Source organism: Chenopodium quinoa, unplaced genomic scaffold (assembly GCF_001683475.1).
Source record: "Chenopodium quinoa cultivar QQ74 unplaced genomic scaffold, ASM168347v1, whole genome shotgun sequence".
Classification (NCBI taxonomy): domain Eukaryota; kingdom Viridiplantae; phylum Streptophyta; class Magnoliopsida; order Caryophyllales; family Amaranthaceae; genus Chenopodium; species Chenopodium quinoa.
The window spans coordinates 1,248,222-1,261,321 of NW_018742903.1; the positions used below are offsets into that span (position 1 = coordinate 1,248,222).

At 41.8% G+C, this 13,100-nt stretch overlaps 2 protein-coding genes across 2 annotated transcripts; both read right to left on the reverse strand.

The window, feature by feature from the left end:
• Nucleotides 1–10,593: 10,593 nt before the first annotated feature.
• On the reverse strand, nt 10,594–10,980 carry LOC110727262. The gene has a single exon (XM_021906829.1). It carries the CDS (start codon nt 10,978–10,980, stop codon nt 10,594–10,596), a length of 387 nt encoding a protein of 128 aa, XP_021762521.1.
• Nucleotides 10,981–11,787: 807 nt separating this feature from the next.
• LOC110727263 lies at nt 11,788–12,510 on the reverse strand. The gene has a single exon (XM_021906830.1). The coding sequence runs from the start codon at nt 12,508–12,510 to the stop codon at nt 11,788–11,790; it is 723 nt and encodes a 240-aa protein (XP_021762522.1).
• Between the last annotated feature and the right edge of the window lie 590 nt (nt 12,511–13,100).

Consider the following 13,100-nt stretch of genomic DNA (forward strand, 5'->3'; position numbering starts at 1 on the left):
CATTCCTCCTAACTTATAATGCGGAAGCTGTTCTTCCAATAGAACACTACGAGCCGACTCTTCGAGTAATGCTATATGACGAAGAGGCAAACTGGGAAGCCATGCGCCTGGCATTAGACTCACTTCCTGAAAGGAGGGGCAATGCTGTCTTGCGCCATGAAATTTACCGCCTGAGAATGACTAGATCATACAACAAAAAAGTACACAGGCGTCCACTCAAAGTGGGGGACTTTGTTAGAAAAATGGAAGCAGTTGGTAGGGCTAATGAGTCTGGCAAACTAACTCCCAACTGGGAAGGACCCTACCGAATCTGTGAAGAGGTCAGGGACGGTACCTACCGGCTGGAAACACCATACGGACGACCGTTGCCTCGAACTTGGAATGTAGATAATCTTAAGAAATATTTCTTTTGAATGATGTAAATAATCAAGGGCTACTTAATAAAAGTTTGCACTTAATATTCAATTTTGTACTAAGAGGGGAACGCCTACTAACAAATAGTCGGCTACTCTCCATGTTTAATTTTTATTCTTACTTAAGAGGGGCATGCCGTCTGTACCTTTACAGTCGGCTACTCTCCATTGAGTATTTTACTATATCTTCAGAGGGGAATGCCGTCTGTACCTTTACAGCCGGCTACTCTCCATTGAATATTTTACTCTTTCAGAGGGGCATGCCGCCTGTACCTTTACAGTCGGTTACTCTCCATCGAGTATTTTACTCTATCTTCAGAGGGGCATGCCGCCTGTACCTTTACAGTCGGCTACTCTCCATCGAGTATTTTACTCACCATAAGGGCATGCCGTCTGGACATAAAGTCGGATACTCTCCATAGAAGAGGGCCGACTGGTTCCAAACACATAGCCACCCCCTTATACTTAGCTAAAAAAGATTAGGGCCTGGCCGACCCTGTGCCTAAACAGGTGGCTACCCTCCTCTTACTTAGCACCTACGTTCACCAAGAACTAACCAAGGCCACAGGCCGAATGATCAGACCAGGCGCCAAGCCAACTGATCAAATCTTCAAAACTAATACGACCTGTCCCAACATCATAGCAGGCGTCCGGCGGCATCCCTCCGGATGAAATTCGTCGCAGAGAGCAGCTCCCTTTTGGGTGGAACATTGCTCTATAAACTAATTACACGACACCTATACGACTGTCCCCCAAGGGCAACCACGTAGCCGTTTTTGAGACAAGGATAACTCTATCACTAACCAAACCAGTGGTAGCAGTTGACATCTGAGTCAGATGACCGCCTGTATTACTTGGGATAAATGCAGTGGGTACCTCTTGAGTCAATAACCAACAAACATTGGCGAATCAAAAGGTTCAGTCGGCCTCCGCCGCCTGGTACCTTTACTACTCAAGCAGGAGTGACGGCGACTGAGTAACACCAACGTTAACTCATAGTCACTCCCTCAAACTTAGTATGGAACCTAAAAGGTTTGAGTAGACCGCCTGTTTTTTGGCAAACAGGGGCACTCAAACCCCTATTTCTACTAGGTAACCACTCGGGTTAAGAGCCAACAAACACTGGCGAATCAAAAGGTTCAGCCGGCCTCCGCCGCCTGGTGCCTTTACTACTCAAGCTACAGTGTGACGGAGACTAAGTAACTCCTATGTTGACTTTAGTCACTCCTTCAAACTTAGTATGGAGCCTAAAAGGTATGAGTCGTCCGCCTGTTTTTAGCAAACAGGGGCTCTCAACCACTACTCCTGCTAGGTTAACAACCTGAGTTAAAAGCCAACAAATATTGGCGAATAAAGGGGAACAACCGGTACCAACCGCTTGATACCTCTACTACTCAGTTACTTGGCAACTAGGTAACAATCATGTTTACTTGGTCAAACCACTTTCCTACTTGGTAAATTTTACAAATGACAGGACCGCCTGCCTAAAGGGGATCCATTCTTTAAAATGGTTCGAATACCGATTGGATAAATGGCCGACTGATCGTCTATCCTGGAAACAGACAACCAGTCGTCCAGGGGCATAGGCGGCGTGACTAACTATTCGTACCTGTCTGCAACTACCGGCCATGTAAAACAGTCGGTATAATGTACAATTGGATATCAGAATATTCAATACTTAAACAAATTTGAAGCAAAACAAAAAATTCATTAAAAAGAAGCCGGTCATCAAAGACCGGCAAAATATTCAGAGCCCCGGCCCCCTGGCCGGGTAAATACAAAACAAACGGCACGCATGTCGTGGAAAGAAGACATAAAGCTTAAGAAGGGGGCAGATCTTCAATATTAGTAGCTGCCGCCTGGTCAGCACTCTTCTTGCTGGACTCGGCTTCAGCTGCATCCTTCTTTGATGCATTACCCCCAAGCGGCACAAGCGCCACTACCGGCTCCTCCTCCTCCAACGCTTCCTCCAACGCCTCTTCCTCAGCAGCCGCCAGGATCTCTTGATTATATGTGTTAGAACACTGGCGGTACGTTTTTTCCCATGAGGCAAAGTCGGCATTGGGGAAGAGGCGGCCCCAAGTCATGCGCTGGATTTGAGCAGAGTCTTCCATCATCTCCCGGACCAGCTCTTTCTTTTCTTGCTCGACTTTTTCCGAGAGCTCCTGAGTAAGACTCTTCTCCTGGGTCACCAGGCGTTCCTTTACGTTGGCCAAGGATTTCTCCAAGGCTTCGTATGAGGACATCTTGTGGCGAAGAGGTCTCAGCTCGGCCTTGAGGTTGTTGATGGTCGCCTCCAGCTCGCCATTCCTCTTCTGGGCCGCCTCTAACTGAGCCCGGATAGCGGCGGTAGCCTGCGCCTGATAATAAAGAATATCAATGGTCAGAACTTCATTTTGGGCAATTTGAAACATTGCCTTATCACAGTCAGAGGCGGCCATAGCTTTTGCAGCCTTTACCTCTTTGTTCTTCCGGTCAAGCGGTTTGCGAAGGCCGTTCACTCGGAGCAGGGCCTAAGTAAAAAGGAACAGGCGTCAGTTTCCAAACAAAAAGAAAACAGGCGACCTGAAAATCAAATACTCAAAAATAAGCTAAGTATACCTCAGCAAGGACCCATGCAATCCCGTCTAGGTCAAGGGTGCCGACACCCCTGATCGCCTCCCTTTCAGCTGGAGGAACGGCCTTGATCATAGACTTGGCCACCTCGACCAAGTCAGGCTCCTGAGGGGCGGCTGCATCAAGGATAAACAAACGGATTAGACCTAGTAAAAAAGGGAGCAAGTCTAAAATTTACAAGGACAACTTCATACTTCTAGGCGGCCCAGCTGGAGTTTTAGAAGAAGTGGCCGGCTGTTTCTCAGCCGCCGCATGTTTCTTGGCAGAACCAGGAGAGCTCGCAACAGTCGTCCTCCGGGCCTTGGGGTCCGGCTGTTGGGAAGAAGAAGCTCTTGGAGCGCCCGTCTAAAAAAGAAGAAAAAAGTCAGTATATGCATAAACACAACTCCAAAAAGAGGGTGAAAGGTTCGAAGCCCACCAAGGGTGCCCCCTTGTTGGGGGAGTCGGTTGAAGCTTGTTGCATGATGGAGGCCCGCAACATGGCCGCCGCAGTCTTGGAGGCGGTAATCTTGCTCATAGCGTCCGCTGCAAAAACAAACAGCAAAGTTAATAAAAGTTGTAACAAAAATGCACGGAACAGCAGAGTATTCGACAGGCCGACTACCTCTTGAGGACCGACTGCTGAGGCCACAGGCGGCCAAAAAGTACTCGTCGTAGAGCCATTTGAAGCTCGGGCGCAGTGCAGGGGTACTTGCTCTCGTACCCCTGAAGTAGAGTCGACCCTTGACTCTACTTTAAAGAGTCCTTTATCCAGGATCTCTTTCTTAGCTTTGGGGGGAACAGGCGGCATGCTGCGGCCGCCTGCAAGAAGGGGCGGATTCCTGTTCCACCTGTTGAGGCGCTTGTTCAGCTCTGTGTCTGAACTCTCAATGATGAAGAAGGTGCACCGCCAGTCCTTCCATTTGTTTGCTTTACCTCTCGTCATGAGGTAGCCCCTGTGGCTCGTCAATTGATACCAGCCGGTATCGCCTGCCTTAGGGGTCCGGCTGAGGTAGTTCATGTGGGCGAAAGCCTCGAAGCTCGGCTCCACCCCGTTCAGTTCGCACCCGGCCACATAGCCGAGTACGTTGACCCAGGAGTTCGGGGCTAACTGCCATAACCCCAACTCATACCCATCCAAGATCCGCTGAACAGCCAGATGTAATGGGAAGCGCAGCCCAGCCTTGATGGCCGCCTCGTAGCAGCCAAAGCAGGCGCTATCATAACTGGTACCAGCCGGCCAGACGACTGTGTCTTCTGGATCCGGCACAAACACTAAAAAGTCGGGGCCCATTGTGTGGTTTGCGATAAAGCTCTCCACTTTCTCTTGCATGGCCGTGATCCGGCCCCGAGGTACCGTGCAGTAGTAGGGGGTATTTTGCTCTCGGTAAGAGGCGGATGGCTCCGCCCAATTGTCCCCCTTCTCAACTGCGTGAGAAAGCCTTGCCTCTTGCAGGCGACTGTTTTTCTCTTCTGTGTCCAAAGAAGCATGGCCAGAAAAGCTAGACTCGGAATCGTCCTCTGACGAGTCCAAAGAGGACGACTCTCCCCTCTCCCGGAGGGGCCCGCCTCCTCTCCTTTAAAAGGAGCAGGAGAGAATGAAGAATTGTCAACTGTGAAATGGGAAGGGGTCACTTTGATTCCTCCCTCAGAACAGCCGGCTTTCAAGCCGCTTTGTTTCACTTCCACATCTGGCGCCTGGTCAGATGTTTCACTAATCGGCACCCTGTGGGAGGAGCCGTCTGAATTTGAGATCCTGGCAGTCTTTTTTGTTCTGGCCATCATGCTCTGCATAGACACAGATACAGTCGGACTTTGTATAAAGGGCAAAGATGGGTCCGGAAAAGGGCAGGCGGCACTCCTAGTCCTAGATTCAACCGTCCCCGGTGACCGGCTGATCACTAACCTAGGTCGTGTCGTGTGCTTCCGTGGTGCCATTTCAAAAAAAAGAATAAAATAAAGAGAAAATTAAGAGTAAGAGAACCGACGGTTACCTGAACGAGTGACGTTGATGGAGTTCTGAAAATCTTGTGCAGTCGGCTTGTCAGAGCAGGCGGTAGGCAGAAAGGGTCCAAAATGTCAGAGCAAGTTCAGGTGTCCGAATGTTCTCTCACAAAGTTCTCAAGTGTGAAAATGACTGAAGTCAACACTCCTTTATATAGGCGAAGTGAGAAGGCGAAGGGTCACTTCCAGAATTCAAAATTTGGGCGGGAGAATCTCTCGGCCTTTCGCCGAGTGACACCTGTAGCAGGCCGTCGCCTGTTACAGTGTGGCACCTTTCACAGGTAACACGTGACCAGTCACGTGCCACCTGTGAGGGGCAAATGATTAGGGGATTTTGCTCCCACCAACCGGAATGCGCTACGTGGGCCAATCTGGTCCTGCCAAGTGTCCCCCAGTTGGAACTGTCAGGGCTTGCCACGTGGCACGCGCTTATTCGTCCACCTTGGACCTATTATGTCATGACACGTGGCATACTCCATGCCTAATGGAGAAACCGGCCACCCAGGCCCAACTTTCGAGGGAAGCCCAATCAGCCCTAGGTTAACCTAAACCTAGGATTGACACGTTTCCCAAGGTTATAAATACCTCCCTTAATCCTCATTAAGGGGGGGATGACAGAGAGAACAGGCTGATCACGCTAACAAAGCAGATTACCTACATTAAACACTCTCACCTAGAGAGACCCAATCACTTTAATTTCCGCATTAATTACTCCTTAATCAAGTACTAACTTGACCGTTGGAGGCGGAGCTCCCACCACCAGGAGTCTCCGTTGTTTTGCAGGTACAGGCGTCCGGTTCCAGTCTCGGAATTGTAACTCTCCCGCAGGACATCAGAAAACCCCGAAACAGGAGTAGCAAGATACATTGGCGATCCTGGGAAACCATGTGCATGCCGAAGGGGAGAGGAGGGTTAGGATTCCGTGATCTAAAGGATTTCAACCAAGCTTTGTTGGAAAAGCAAATATGGAGACTTCAATTCAGGTAAACACGGGTTCTCTTGCTCATTCAATTATGAAAGCACAATATTTTAAACATACGGATAAAATTGGTGCTTTTAGAGGTCATGACCCTAGCTATCTATGGAGGAGTTGGTGGGGTGCAAAGGGGATTGTGCGTGATGGCGTTGGATGGAAGATAGGGGATGGTCGTAGTGTAAGAGTATGGAAAGACCCCTGGTTATTCAAAGATGGCTAGCCAATCTTCCTCCAATTTCCAGGTGGGGACATGAATGAGAATATGTGTGTTTCGGAACTCCTTGTGGAAGGGAAAAATATCTGGAATGTGGGGAGAGTCAGAGATCTTCTAGGTGAGTATGCGCCCATTGCCTTATCCATGCCTCTATCACAATACAATACGGTTGACAACGTATATTGGAGGTCTACAAAAAACGACCAATTTATAGTGAAGTCGTGTTATTGGATGATTAGGGGGGTGGGGGATGATAATGTTGTGCCTGATGTTTGTTGGAAGTCCGTATGGCAGATGAAAGCCCCTTCCAAATTAAAACATTTTGTGTGGAATGCTCTGAAGGGAAATATGGTTGTAAAGGAACGTCTCTGTCAAAGGCACATCACTGAGGATAACAATTGTCAAGTTTGCGAAGGTGGTTCTGAATCGGTGATGCACTCGTTTTCCTGCAAGTTAGCTCGAAGCATATGGAGAAGGAGTACTTTTGAGAGACTATTGGAGGATGCACCTCAAGAGTCTTTCGTGGAATGCTGGAAATGGCTGTTCAACAAGGTAACTAAGGGTACTATAGTGCATATGGCAGCCTTGATGTGGGCAGCATGGAGGTGCCGAAACTTGATAATTTTCGAAGGTGTTGAACCGGATGTAGTGCAGGTGGCTTCGAGTTTCTGCAATTATGTGACGAAGTACTCTACCTATGCAAATTAAAGCGTGTGTTCAGAGTGGTTGTGGACCCGATGGTGCGCTCAAGCACCTGCTGGCAGAAACTTGTGGCTGGGTGGATGAAAGTGAATGTGGAAGCCCATGTTAGAACTGATGCTATAGCGGGTCTAGGAGTGGTGGTGCGTGATCACCAGGGGCAGCTGGTCTTGACAGCAACAAAACATATCCATCACTCGTCCCCGGAATGCGCTGAGGAACAAGCTGTAAGATATGGCATAGGGATTGCACGGAGAGGTTCAGTTACAGTAGGGTGTGTGTGGAATCCGATTCTTTGAACGTGATAAATGCTATCTCATGCCCGAGTAATGGAAGATCTCCTATATATGCTGTTTATGATGATATTATGATTGATAGAGCATGGTTTGATTCGTGTATGTTCTCTCACACGAAAAGGAACCGTAACACGGTAGCCCATTTAGTAGCCCATAGTGAAGTGAGAGATGGATTGGAGACTATTCGTTTCCCTTCGTTCACCTAGAGCATTGTAACTTTTCCTACTTTGGATTTATCCTAGTAATATAAAGATCTATCTTTTCCATAATTAATAATTAATAATTAATAATTAATAATTAATAATTAATAATTAATAATTAATAATTAATAATTAATAATTAATAATTAATAATTAATAATTAATAATTAATAATTAATAATTAATAATTAATAATTAATAATTAATAATTAATAATTAATAATTAATAATTAATAATTAATAATTAATAATTAATAATTAATAATTAATAATTAATAATTAATAATTAATAATTAATAATTAATAATTAATAATTAATAATTAATAATTAATAATTAATAATTAATAATTAATAATTAATTAATAATTAATAATTAATAATTAATAATTAATAATTAATAATTAATAATTAATAATTAATAATTAATAATTAATAATTAATAATTAATAATTAATAATTAATAATTAATTATTAATTATTAATTATTAATTATTAATTATTAATTATTAATACGTGGTAGCAAACATACAAAAAAAACACCTATAAAAGAGGAAAGTTTGTATGACTTGCATCAGTAAATTCTTACAATATTTGGGAAGTCTTCATTAATGAACCTTGCAACTACAGAGATGAGTCGCAAAGTGAAATTTGTCTCCAAATTGTGGGAGTTAAAGAATAGGGGTTTTATACGAGTGATTTGGAGGGAAAATGGGTACATTTAGGATAATAAGAGGTCATGTGACAAGCACACTATGGTCAATGCCGGAAATTAAAAGGTCAACGCTAGAAATTAAAGGGTCAACGCCGAAAAGTAGGTTTAGGTTGTCTTTGACAAAAAAAAATTGTAACCAAGTCTGAAGTAACAATTTTTTTTATAAGGTTGTTTCTAACAAAGTGGTCGCTTTAAAAGGTATAAATTTGTTTCTAACAAAGTGGTCGCTTTAAAAGGTTGTTTTTAACAATTTTTCCAAACAGAAAACCCAGCTCCCAACCAACGACAACCCCACCACCACCCACGTTCGATATCCCTTCTCCACCAGACCAACCTATGTTCCCAACCCACACCTTGTTGCGCCTAGACCCTCTCTCCCATGCCGACATCGCCCTCCCCGGCTCCCCTTCCCCCAAAACCACCAAACCCCACCCCGAAATCCCTTAAAACTCCCTCCCCCACCGCATAATAAAACCCCCAATCGCCCCTTCCCCCACCCTTCAAGGGTAAAGTGGAAGTAAGTAGCAAGCTACTACGAATGTACCCCAAAACGTAATAAAATAATGTCATTTTGATTTTAAGATTCAAGTCCTGTCCATCCAGTTATGAAAAGATAATTTATTATATCCATTGGTAATAATAATAATACTAAGATGATAAATATAGATATAATTAAACAAATTTGTTTAATATGTTTAATTAATAATATCATATTGTTATCAAAAATTAATAATTATATTAAAATAAATTTGTTTATTAAGTATATAATGTATAACTTATATAAGTTTTGTTTTAATTTGCGGGATGAATAGCGGTCTCAAAAGATCAATTTTTGGTATATATTCTATTACCATAATTTTCTAATATCTAGTTTGGCAAAATAATTTGATAGTCATTTATACCTAACGAAAATTATTGATATTTCATTAGTTATTTAATTTATCATGATCCATTAATGATATGATATTTTTACATTAACTTAATTTTATTTATTTTTAATTATTGAAGACAATAAAGTCTTTTATTTAAGGGTGGGGAAAGAAGCGAATTGTTTTTTTTTATTTTTTATTTTTTTTTATTTTTTTTTTAACATTAAGGCGACAAAATGTTAGTTTTGGTTTTAAATGCAATTGCATGTTGTAATAGGTTTAGACATACTTAATATTTATAATTTTGAACAAATATATTTGTCAAAAAGAGTCATAACTTTATTGAAATAAAAAGATTCAATAGTCTCAAGATCATATCAAATATTATATTCAAGATGATAAAAATAATTTGATGTATGATACTATAAGGAAGTATAACCCGAGATAATATCCATTACTGATTTCATTAAACAATTTTTTTTGGCTCATGGATAAGAGAAGGATGTTGGAAATTATTTGTTTGCGTGAAAAATTAGCTAAAATTATCATAATTAGCGTTGTTAATTGTTTGCAATTAGCATAATTAGCGTTATTAATTACTTTGTTAATTTAAATGCAGAATACAAAATTTTTTTTAATTAATTGCAAATTTGAAAAAAAAAACCCACCCAAGTGCATTAGACATAACAATACTTAATCGTTAATAGAATTGAATCTAATTGTTATTGTTCTCGTTACACCTAAATTTCTTCCAAATGTGCTCAACCAAATCGTGTTTTAATTGCAAGTGAACTTGTTGATCTTCAATCTCTATTCTTCGTTGCAAGTATTTCAATCTCTGTTCTTCGTTGCAACTATATATTGATGTCTACCACACGCTCATTACGATACTCGAAAGCATCCTCGTTGGAACCACTTTGGCTGTTAATGAAGTGAATCGTGTTAGAGTTGTTCAAATACATATCTCGCTCATCTTCAACGTTCATGTTGTGCAATATGATGCACGATAACATAATCTTATGAAGTATTTGAACATCCCAAGCAAGAGACATTTTTCGAATTACAGCGAATCGAGATTGTAGAACTCCAAAAGCTCGCTCAACATCTTTCCTCGCTGCTTCTTAATGTTGTGAAAACAATTTATGTTTTTGAGTCTGTGGACTAGTTATAGACTTCACAAAAGTAGCCCACTTGGGATAAATACCGTCAGTAAGGTAATATCCCTTGTTTTATTGATGACCATTAGCAACAAAGCTCAAAGGAGCAGTACGCCCCTCCAACACATCCTCAAATACAGGAGATCGATGTAGCAAATTTGAGTAATTGTAAGAACCCGACATCCCGAAGAAAGAATGCCAAATCCACAAGTCTCGATCAGCAACAACCTCTAATATAAGAGTGGCTACCCCTTTTATGCCTTGATACTGTCTTTTCCATGCCGTCGAACTATTTTTTCCACTCCTAGTGTATACAATCAATGCTTCTGATCATGCCTGGAAATTTACGCTCCTCTCCGATTCGTAGAAGCCTTTCCATATCATTACCATTTGGTCGTCTCAAGTATTGATCACCGAATTGGTTGATGACACCTTTGGTAATATTTTCTAATGCCAACTATGCAGTAGTTCTGCTTATTCTTATGTACTCGTCACAAGCGTCGGCGACTAAATCGTAAGACAGTTTCCTAATTGCTGCAGTGCACTTTTGTAGTGGAGACAAGCCTAGACGACCAGTAGCATCTCTCCTTTGTTGGAACCATGCATCATTTTCTATTATTGCATACATAACACGTTCAAAGACATGCTTGTGCATTCGGAATCTACGTTGGAAAAGGTCACTTAGGTAGACTGGAACTTCTACAAAGTAATCATTGTACAACCACACATGACCTTCTTGATGCCGTCTATCACTGTGAGGAACAGGTTTGCGGGAGCGCCGTGCTGGAGGGGTTTCCATCGAGGTTAGGATTGGGAGGTAAGTGGAGGTGACTGTGTCAATCATGTTATCTATTTCCTTCTTTTCTCGAGCTAACGCTTCCCTTCTGTCCTCATCTTAGCTACCAGTGGAGCTTATATTAACTTTGTAGGAATCCATTTTCTTCGTTTTTGTTATTTGAAAGAGTAAGAGTTATTAGTTTCAGAATAAGATTATGGTTTTGATGAAGAAAGATTGCACTTTCGTAGGCGTAGTTTGTACTTATATAAAAAAGATCAATGATGTGAATGCACAAGTGCATCACATGAAAATTAAATAAAATTTTATGTAGATTTGACAACTCAATGGATTCTGAAAAGTCATCCCATGGAAGGTCATCACATGTAATAAATGGATTCAGAAAAGTCATCAAATTGACTCTGAAAAGTATTAATAGGCTCTGAAAAAGTATTCAAATAGAGTCATCAAATCAAGTGGATTTTGAAAAGTATTTACTATTGGATTTTGAAAAGGTAGTAGTATGGTAAGCTTTTGAAAAGGACTTAACAAATCACGTGAACAAAGTTTCACACATAAAACGACAAATATTTATAATTTTATTACATGATTGCAATACTATTCATTACATATACAATACCGATTAGAAGGAAAGACACATTAAACTAAACATAACACAACTAACCCAACATGAAACTAAATACATTGAATGGAAAAAAAAACTTAAAACACAGCACTAACACAATGCAACCTATTCCATAACATAACATTAAAATGCCCTAAATTTGCTGAGGTATTCTTGGAGTTCGATGATCATCTGATCTTCCGATGGGGCACGAACTTCTTTGACAAGCAATTGTTGGAGCATGTCCCAATTTATTTTATATTGTTGCATCTGAATGTTTCTCTCCTCCAACTCGATTTTCTTTTTTCTTTCTTCTTCTCCAACTCGAGCCTCTTCAAATCTCTATCAACGGCCTTATCCCTCATCTCGCCGTACAGTTTAAGTTTGTCATCAAATGATTCAAAAGTATCAAGTGCCTGAGTTGTTACTTCCTTGCCCTTCAACCTCGACTTAGCCTTCTTCGCACCATCAGGACGTGGTACAAACTCATCAGCAAAAACGTCTCCACTTGTTGGTGAATTTGGTGTTGATCCACCATCTTCATCCCTTGATCTCTTTCCATTGCTACCGCTCCCCAGGGTGTCAACCGTCGCAGAATTCTTTGTTGGACGACCACATCCTGACACATGAACTTTTTGCTCTAGAATAGAGTGATATCTATCCCACTTCTTAAGTTGGAGCCACTCTTTATAGAATTGGAACTTCCCATAAGAGTTCTTATGGATCTTGTGGGCCTCAGTAATCACATCATCATCATTTTTCCCGCTACGCATCCTTGCCTTGTCGATACTACCACACCACTTGACAACCGCCGGAGCAATTCTTAACCAGCGTCCCTTCAGACTACCAACGGTTTTGATGGTGATCTCCTCCGGGTTTGCTTTTCTTACTTCTTTGTAGGACGCTAGAATCTTCTGCCAGAATACATTTGATTTTTGATTTGTTCCGGTAATTCGATCGTTGGTCGTGTTCATGTACGCAGAGATTAAAGCGGTTGTCTCTACATCATCCAAAATATTTTTATCGGGCTCTTCAGTGGGTTAAGCAGTGGGATGAGGTGCAGATTGGAAGGTCGGCTGAGTTAGGAGTTCGGTGAAGTTCATTTGGGTGCATGGAACATCCAATTCCTCCTCCTCTCATCGTCTTCTTCATCGTCATCAAGTGCATAATTTTCGTCTGTGCTCCTGCCTCCTCCGGGTGTTGACTGACGAGAATAACCACTTCTTGGACCATATTCACCGTAATTTTGTTGGTAACTTGGTTCAGTTAAGAAGTTTGATTGACTGGGTTGAGCGTAGTTGAAGCTTGGTGGGTAATTTTGACAATTTCCCTCAACATTTAGAGTGAAACTTTGAGGGATTACTTGTGGAGAATTTTGTGGGTGATTAGGGGGAGTTTGAAACCAATTTTCTTGAAGTATAGAATAATTGGGTGGATTTTTTTATTTGTGCTTTGTTTGAGGTTTTGGATTATTAAAAGCATAATTAAGAATATTTGCTTCCATAATTTGTATTTTTTTGGCCAGTTTTGTGGAAGAAATTAAATTAAGATACAAATTGTTTTT

Coding starts and splice junctions, on each gene's coding strand:
- LOC110727262 (XM_021906829.1), bottom strand. CDS start 10,980: ATGATTGACACAGTCACCTCCACTTACCTCCCAATCCTAACCTCGATG.
- LOC110727263 (XM_021906830.1), bottom strand. CDS start 12,510: ATGAACACGACCAACGATCGAATTACCGGAACAAATCAAAAATCAAAT.